The 9,979-nt window shown below is 36.0% G+C and overlaps 1 protein-coding gene across 1 annotated transcript in view; it reads left to right on the forward strand.

The window, feature by feature from the left end:
- Nucleotides 1-5,562: 5,562 nt before the first annotated feature.
- Nucleotides 5,563-9,979, forward strand: part of LOC106879149 (apoptosis inhibitor 5) — a 28,464-nt gene continuing 24,047 nt past the window's right edge. The window contains exon 1 of the mRNA XM_014928587.2: nucleotides 5,563-5,721. Within this exon, the coding sequence (XP_014784073.1) occupies nucleotides 5,656-5,721 (66 nt within the window). The 5' untranslated portion in view covers nucleotides 5,563-5,655. The remainder of the gene's footprint in view (nucleotides 5,722-9,979) is intronic.

Raw genomic sequence — 9,979 nt, forward strand, 5'->3', positions numbered from 1 at the left:
AAGTGGCAATATACTACACTTTATCGTGCAGTTACTGTTAATACTTCATTTAGAGAATTAACATTGCTTGTTTTCACCTTTTCGATATCAGTGAAGAATTTCACTGGAAAAGTAGATATAAGATTGCCAGGTTTTTGTCTCTCTCGCCAAGGTCAGTAGCTATCGAACGCCGACGAAGGGAAATAACCCTGAAATCCGGATACGTTCGTGCTGCAGATCATGGTGAGAGGGATAACTTCCCTTGGCAAACAGGACACAGTCGTGTGTCGATAAGCCAGCTGGAGGAGATGTCCTCCTGGGGCTAAAAGCAACAGTAACATCCACCCCTAGGGGTCAGCCACACTTAAGTGGCAATATACTACAATTGAAATAATATTATACAGACATAGTTTTTTTTTTTATCACCACATAAATAATTCTAGTTAACTTTTTAATTCTGTCTGTTAACACTAACTTAACTTGTAATGCAGTTTTGCATGATATTCAAAGCTCAATACTTCATTTGTTATTCCACTGAAAATTCTGACTACAATATTTGTCGCAAATCAGCTTGGTTGACCTTATCTCTTTTTCAAACTATATGTATGAGGAAATTTTAACTGTACATACACATACTAAATAAAGGTACATGACTTAGTGGTTAGAATGTTGATCTTACAATCTTAAGGTAATTGGTTGAGTTTGTGGACCAGGCAACACATTGCATCCTTGTGCAAGGCACTTTATTTCATGTTGCTTTTGTCTACCCAGTTAAAATTGAGTATCAATTGACTGCTGGTACAACCCACTCCCCATCCAGCTGTCAGATCCTTGATTTTCTGCTGGCTCAGTGATGAGAAGGCTGAGGAGGCATCATGGCTACATAAACACTTAAAACAACCAGCAAAAATATAGTATAAGTTACCAGATCATACATATCTGTGAGTGATGTAAACATTTTTTTGCCACTGTTTATTCATTGTTTGGTGATCTGAGCCACTAAGAGTTTAGCATTTTGGCCATGAGTACACTGCAATGACCAGATCAGAGTTTCATTCTTCAATCCAACGCACTATTAACCCTTCCACTAACTCGTGTGTAATTCTGAAAATTCAGGTAAAATTGATATTTTTTAATTCAAATAATTTAGTCAGAAGAAGGAGAACTGCACCCTTGACCCTTTTCAGTACTTTGTTGATTGGTATGAAGAAATCACACTTGAGGTTTGGCCTAAATGCTTGCAACAGAATGGTCAGCAATTAAGGTTGTCAAAAACCAGGTAGTGAATGGGCAACAGATTAAGTCTACCATTCAAAAACATAAGTGATCCTCAGATGATATTTGATACAATTTATATCTACTATGTTAGAGAAAGTCCTCCAGAGCTATGCAATTAAAAGAAGAATTTTTATGAAGATGAGAGATCAATAAATCATGGATGATGAAAAGTAGAGTAAAATGTATTGTAATGGTAGTCACTTTTAAGTTTATCTCTACAGATTTTCTATAGAATTTAGAGCCAGCACCAAAAATTGTGACATTTAGTACATGAGTATGTCTACGTAAACAATGTGAATAAAGAAAGGAAAAATTGGTAAAGGTGGTAAATGCATATTTCAAGAGTTATTGCTCCTTCTTCAGCACCAAATCCAACCCATTAACCATCCATGAACACATTGCTTAAATACCCACTAAGGTTAGTGGTGTAACAGTATTGGATAGGCCAATTTGTAGAGATAAGCTTAAAAGGGATTGTATTGTACTGCTATCACAAAAGTAGTACTTAGAAACCTGTAATATACTTGGTAGCATAGTATAGTTGCAAAATGAAATACAGTGTCCCTACCAGCAATTAATATGTAATGGTAGTTGGAAAGGCATAAGAATGCAAAGGGATGACAGATTGATGATGAGCATATGTATGGTAGTTAAGTCAGAACAGAAGGTTACATACTCATAACTAGTCAGGGTGTTGAAGTTGTAAAAGAATAAGACCATCAAGAGCTAACTAAAGAAGTCTCTATATGATTGCTCAAATTGCTAAAAATAGCAACAAAATTCCCCCCATATTATATCTTACTGTATTAAGAAAAGAAGCACACACTGTGTAAGGTTGTTGTTGATATACACTATCTTAGTAAAAGAAGGCTTACTTTAAAAAAAGAGTCTATTATTGGAGCTGTGTCTGTTACAATAGAAAATAGCTATAGAGTTTGTTTTGTACATGACTTGAATAAGACTATCAAGCAATATCTATTGACTACTAACTGAATTTTTCATAGGAATTTTGTTTCATAAGAAGTGTATTAGTATCATGTAGTGTGAAAATACTAGTGTTATACCTAAGTTGAAGCAGTTGACTGTATTCCATCTAATTATGGAATAAGATATTATGTAAAAACAAATTACAGTTCTTAATGATATTACTGAGGCACAAGGCTACATATTTATGGAGTGTATGATAACAGATTCTTCAAAAATATTAGATGAAAAGACTAATTTCTGGGCAGTTATATATCATATTTTCTGATGGTACTGCATAAATAAAACAAAAGAGTCAGAGAGACTGAAAGATACTTAATTAGCTGTCTACAATAACATACTCATCCACATACACTCATACAGGTATATCTGTGTGGTTAAGAAGTTTGCTTCCCAACATCAATTCTAGGTTCAACTCCCTGCATAATCTGTTAGGGAGGTGTCTTCTGCTATAGCATCATGTTGACAAAGACTTGCGAGTGGATGTCATAGACTGAAAGTAAAAGAGGCGTCGTGTGTGTGTGTGTGTGTTTGTCTTTTTGTCGTGTCATGGCATGATAGTTATTAATGAATGTCACTGTCTTATGAGCAGTGTCCTTCATTTTCAATATTGTGCAAGAACATGTCTGACCATGGGGAAATATTACCTTGCTTGGAAACATGTAAAGGTTTGTGACATGAAGGGGATCTGGCTATAGAAAATCTACCTCCTTAAGCTCTATCAAACTCATGCAAGCGTGGAAAAGTGGATTTCAGAATAATGATTATAATGATATATATATGTGTGTGTGTGTGTATCATCATCGTCATTTAGCACCTGCTTTCCATGCTGGCATGGGTTAGACGGTTTAACTGCAGCTGGTAAGCCAAAGAGCTGAACCAGGTGCTAGTCTGATTTTGCTTTGGTTTCTGTGGTTGGATGCCCTTCCTAACACCAACCACTCCAAGAGTGTAGAAGGTGTCTTCAACAAGTCACTGGCGCAGGTGCTTTTACATGTCACCGACATGGGTGCTTTTATGTGTCACCGACATGGGTTGTATTACGTGTCACTAATACAGGTGCTGTTACATGTCACTGATACATGCCCCAACTATGGTTTCACTTGATGAGTCTTCTCAAGTACATCAAATCGCCAAAGGTTTTAATCACTTGCTTATTGCCTCCATGAGACTTAACTTTCAAAGATCATGCTTTGCCCTGTTGCACATAAAAAGCACCATTCGAGCATGGTTGATGCTAGTGCCACCTGACTGGCTCCCATGCTGGTGGCACAGGAAAAGCACCATTTGAATGTGGTCGATGCCAGTGCCTTTTGACTGGCTCCCATGCCAGTGAGATATAAAAAGCACCCACTACACTCTCAGAGTTGTTGGCATTAGGAACAGCATCCAGCTGTAGAAACTTTGCCAGATCCTCCTGGCTTGCCAGTTCTTGATCAAACCCATGTTAGCATGGTAAGTGGACATTAAACGATGATGATGATGATGATAATGATGAGTAAGATGTTAAGAAGCATAATGCTTAGAAATATAAAGTGAAGGATTTCTGTAGTCCTATTTGTGAGTAAAAGTACATAGAGTACCTTAACTCAGAAGTAGAGCAAGTGTACCATACATTTTACCTGTTTTACATTACTTACATCTACTTATTGTTACAATTAACATTGGTTTTGGCACATTGGTTTTGGCACAAGGCCAGCAAGTTTTGGGGCATGGTGTGAATTGATTACATTGGTCCCAGTGCTTGACTGGTACTTATTTTATTAACCCAGAAGGATGCAAGACAAAGTCAACTGTAGTAAAATTTGAACCCAGAATGTAAAGATAGATGAAATGCCACTAAGCATTTTGCCTGGCATGCTAACAAATCTGGTAGTTTACTGCTTTAAATTGCTACTCTTAATATAAATTGCATAATTGTTTTGTAGAGTAAACTTTAGTTTTCTTGAAAATTATCAACTATTCATAATTAATACTTTTAAGTCAGTATAGTGAGCCAAACAATTATAATTGAGACTTCTGTTTTAATTAAATAATTGTGAAAAGGGAAACTTTAGTCCAATCCTTAAATCTGATAAAGACAGATAGGGATGATAGCACTAAATTCTCAATTAATTAAAATAATTAATGTAGTAAGGGGGAAGAAAACATCATATTGCTTGTTCTGGATTGGCTGTGGAAAAAGCAAAAAGAAAAACAAGTAACGCTAGTTAGGTAAGTAAAAAATGTTGCAACATGATTTTACAGTTAGTAGCAGTGATTTGATATCTCAACCATGAGATAATCGATCAGACACCATGAGTGAACCACTACAGTTTTACATGATCAGTCTATTAAGCAATCAAACAGTGTGAAGCTGTTGTGTGATTTTGTTTTCTTGTATGTTCTTTCTTGTACCCTATAGAAGACTGTTATGCTGTTCAATTAGTCGCAAAATGCTGCTGGAAACTGAGTGACATTCGTTTCCCTTCTTGCCAAGCTGAGTATAACTTTGGACATGTTAAGGTCCTATTAGTCCTTCTCAGCAAAGTATAACCATGTTTGCACTTGTCAAACTGTGACAAGAAAATCAGTACATAAATGTACAATAATGTACATGAATTGGCATGGCATCATATCATAACATCCGTATAAAAAAAAACCCCCAGAAAACGCAAAAAAGAGGAAAGATCGAAAAGCATTTAAGTTAGTGTGAAAATACTTAAGATATATTTAAATATTAGGTTTGGGGCTAATGTTTTCTTTCGTCCACTGTTTGCGCAATTCTAATTTTGTCGACTTAACTTAGATGTTTATAGCAAGGGAAGGAAACAAAGATCGTGTTCACAAACGAAAAAATTCTTTTTATGACAATGATAGATGTTGAAATGTTTTGAACCTATCATTGAAGAACTGATATTCCTCATTATAGGAAAAAAGGGAATGAAGTTATATTTATGAAATTTTAACGGTGATTATTCAAAGTAAGTTAAGCAATTTGGTTTCAACACGAAATTTCTCTCTTCGAGTTACTATTGTTAAACGTAATATTGTTAAGCATAACAGTAGCTAAGAGACAGGGGTAGATAACTGATCGGTACAGAAATTCTAAAATGCAGGGGCAATAACCAATTGAAACAATACCTACGAAGTAATGAATCTTATCGCTGAGCAGTCAACTCAATGTAGGTCAGTTTACAATTTTATTAATTCATAAAAGTTATGTATTTCAAAAAGCACATAATAAATTAATAAAAAATATATTACTTCAATACAAACTGAAATTAATGTGATAGATATTTCTAGTCAAATGATAACCCATAGCATCTTCACTTCGGAGCTAGCTTCCGGTTTCAGTGCTGCCCCATGCTATTTCGGTTAGAACTGTTATTGGCGGTGGATCTGTATTGATTCTGTGGAACGTGATCGGAAAAGATGGTCACTGTTGAACAGCTATATAAAGATTTCGGTGTGCTACAGGATGCATCAAATAAATCTGAGGTATGTGTTTCTTAAAAAATTTTTATCAGCCCATTCACAGAATTACAACTTTTGACACGAGGTATCGTGACCAAAGTAAACCAACAAAAATACAAAGTACCGAAGAGTTTCGAAGCATGTTTGTTATTTGTATCAATTCATTGCTGACTTTTTATGAATCATATTCTAATCATTGTTAGGATAGAGAAAACAGTGGTGTAGCTATTAGCGACCCAAACATGCGTAATTGTTTATCTAGAAACACGGCAGTTTCTATTGTATATCAGACTCGTAGTCTTGTCCCTTTAGTTGTGACAATGTCTCTTAGGAAGGTAATTCAGATCTGTTGGAAGACTGTTTAAATATTTTTGTTTTTCTTTTTTTTTTTAAATATATTTTAGAGTTAACACGACTTTTAAATTCAGTCGGGATTTTATATACAGTCGTGTATTGTTGATCATTAAGTCCGTGATCATTGATGATATGATGAGTAATGGACGAGAGTGTGGAACATTGACTATGGCCATATCTAGTTACTAGTGGGCAACTTCATCTAATGGGGACTGCAGTATACATTGGTCAAACTAACCTTTTAGGAAAAGCTCACCTTATGTTTAAGTAGTATATGAAAATCAGATCTAAGAAAAGCTGATTTTTGGGATGCATTTAGCTGCTGTTAATTTTGTTTTGTTTAACATAAATTTGAGTTCTTAACTAAAAATGTGCATAGTTTTTATTTCTGTTATCATCAGACTAACAACTAAATGGAAATATGATATTATTTTGATTTAGAAAATCAAGTTTTCATTAATGTAGGATATTATTATCAATGACATAAGGGACATAACTCTATTTTTGTTGACAAATTTTATAGATATGTCATTTGAAACTGCTGTGCACTACTTGAAGTAGTGAATATTTTGTAGTTATACAGTTTATTAGTTTTTAGTTTGCAGTATCACAATAGCTTTTATTTTTCTACTTTGAAGTAGTTTGGACAGACATAAGTAACAATATATTTTAATGCAGTCTTAAACGCTGTTCCATCTCTAAGGGAAGTTTAATTTCCTTAGAATTCATCTAAATATGCCGTTTTCGATATTCTTAGTCTATCTGCATCCACCACTTCTTATTCACACTTATGTGTTCTTGTGAATCACCTTGGAAATTTTGGATTTAGACTAAGGTGATATGTACCTCTGCTATTGGAGAGACCTGTGCGGAACCAAATATACTTGTCCAAAGGACCGGACTTGCTATTATGAATTGTTTTGTGTATCTTGGCAATTCTGTCTTCAGGGATGGATCAACTTGAGGACTGAAAAGGATTCTATTGCGTTTGGGACATGGGAAAGCTATTATGGTCAGATAGGGGTTTGAAACTGTCTGCCAAATTTTGCATCATCACATCCCAGCTATACTCATCTGAGACATGGACGATGACACATTTAAATATTTGAGAAATTTAACCAGATGTGTCTAAGATATATTCAGCATCATTTGGAAATCTTTTACACCTGTTAAAAGTACTGGGAAAGGTAGATAATGTCCATATGTAAGCTTGCCTCATCAAATACTATTATATATTGGTCATATCATCAATTTTGATGACTTCCAAAGTGATTACTCTAATTACTTCTCAGAAAATGTCTCCAGCACAAACCAAAAATGATTATAACATTACCAAAAACGGTCTTAAGTTCTTGAACATCAGCATTGTTCATTGGGAATATCTTACATTGAACAAAAATGAATGGCTGTCTGTAAGAATGAACACTAGCATGCAGTGAGAAAATTCAAATTGGCCATGTGGTGAAAGATGATCTTCAGATGTGGAGTCTCATGGAGGCGATAACATGTGATAACATGTGACTGAAACTTTTGGTGATTTGCTGTGCTTGTGAAGACATGTCATCATCATCATTTAACGTCCGTTTTCCATGCTGGCATGGGTTGGACGGTTTGACTGATGTCTAGAGAGCCAGCAGCTGCACCAGGCTCCAATCTGATCTGGCAATTTTTCTACAGTTGGATGCCCTTCCTAACACCAGCCACTCCGAGTGTGTAGTGGGTGCGTTATACGTGCTACCAGCACAGGAGCCAGTCAGGCAGGCCTGGCATCGATCACATTTGGATAGTGCTTTTTATGTGCCACTGGCATTGGAGCCAGTCAGTGGGTACTGGCATTAGCCATGTTCAGATGGTGCTTTTTGAAATTGTGGTCAGTACCAGTGACACATAAAAGGCACCTGGTACATTTTGTGGAGTGGTTGGCATTAGTAAGGGCATCTAGTTGTAGAAACCAAGCCAAAACCGACTAGAGCCTGATGCAGTTCTCTGGCTTACCAATTCCAGACTGTTTTATGTGCCACCAAACTGTCTAACCCATGCCAGTGTGGAAAATGGACACTAAATGATGATAATAATGATGATGATGAATGCTTGAAAACTCTGCATGGTTAGAGGATTCAGAGACAATCTTACCTGCACAGTCTGTGGTCATATAACATCATGTAAATCATCCATGTAAGTTCACATATTGGGAGACCAGCTTGGGATGCTTATTTGCTTACAACTCTAATAGCACCAGTGGAACACTGCTGTCCTTTTTGTCCAAAGTATGCTCATCTATTGGGACTGAAAATCCATTTTAAATGAATCCAAAAATGTGGAATTGTTGTTGGTGTGAATCTTGACCAAATTATGTGTTAACATATGTTACAAAAAAAAAAAATTTTAAACATAATCAGGACTAAGTAATCATTAGTGGGCCTATAGTAGAAATGCTGTCAAATCTGTTGCAGGTATATGTCTTCATTAAGAAAGTTGTTATGCTTGAAATCTTCCTTGTTTTACCCTTCTTGTCTGTTTTTATACACACACACATAAATATGTATGTATATGTACATGCATGCATGAGTTTATGGTTAAGCAGTTCTCTTCCCAACAATGTGGTTTTGAGTTCAATCCTATTGTGTGGCACCTTGAGCAAGTGTCTTCTGCTATAGCTTCAGGTTGACCAATGTCTAGAGTGAGTGAAATTGATAGGTAGAAACTATATGGAAACTCATTGCGTGTGATTATATCTATGAATGTTGATGTTTCAAGGTTTCACTTGTCACTGCTTGATCAAAATAGTGACATGATGTTTACATTCTCTGTTGACATTATGACTAGTCATTCTGAGTTTTTGAAGACCAGTGAAATAAAAAAAAAATTCTTTGCTGACAAACAGGTAAGGGTTGGTGATAGAAATAGCATCCTGTTGTAAAATTCAGTCTCAAGTAAGTCACCATTCAGCAGCTTGCTAGCATGGGGAAAGCAGACAATATTAACAACTGTGGAAACCAAGCTTAAAATGAAAGTTATGTGTGCGATATGATCCACTTAGCTAAGAGAGCATTAATGGCATATTATCCAACTTTTGTTGAAAAGTGAATGGCATAAAATGATGACATGTATGTTATACATTTAATTGCCATTTTTGAAGATCATGTTATTTAAATTTGACAGAAATTCATTCAGTTACATTACTGTCTTCTGTCACCCTGTTACTCCATATTACTCCTGCTGTTTTTCTATTCATTCTCCTTTCCAACAACATGTTGCTTCTTATCAATGTCTCTTTTCCATCACTCCTGCATTTATTAGTCATTCACTCCTATCATTCTTTTTTTTCTTACATACTATACTTTCTTTCACCTTCTCACCTTGGTTCCCCCTCTGTTATCACTGTCTTCTATTCCCCCTTTTGGTCACTATGTTTACTTCAAATGAGTAGTGACAATGTAGAGCAGAGAGCCTTCTTTAGTTTTTTAGGGGACAAGACTTCTCCTGTGCTGGTGCCTTGATAAAGGTACTCAGTATACTCTGTAAAATGATTGGTGAACACTCGAAGACAATGTAGAGTTGACTTATCAAGGACATGATGATCTCTCTATTGGAGATCTATGATAAAAAACAGCCAATGTACCTGTAAAGTAGTTGGCCTTAGGAAGGGTATCCAACAATGGAAAACCATGCCAAAAAGTGGAACTTATGTGGTTCTCCAACTTATCTAGATGTAGGAAGGTAGTAATCTATCTTCCTGTTGGTTAGGGCAAACTGTGTAAACTCTTCCAAGGGTGAGGGAAGATTTTAAGTTTGGCTGCCCCTTGGCGGGTTGTCCTTGTTTCCTTGATTCCCAAATGCGTGTTTTCTTTTTCCAAATATAATATAATGAAACCTGGGGATACAGGAGGATCTTGGCAAAGGGGTCATTGGTGCATATTTTGAAGAA

The sequence above is a fragment of the Octopus bimaculoides genome, chromosome 5, assembly GCF_001194135.2.
Source record: "Octopus bimaculoides isolate UCB-OBI-ISO-001 chromosome 5, ASM119413v2, whole genome shotgun sequence".
NCBI classification, from domain to species: Eukaryota; Metazoa; Mollusca; class Cephalopoda; order Octopoda; family Octopodidae; genus Octopus; species Octopus bimaculoides.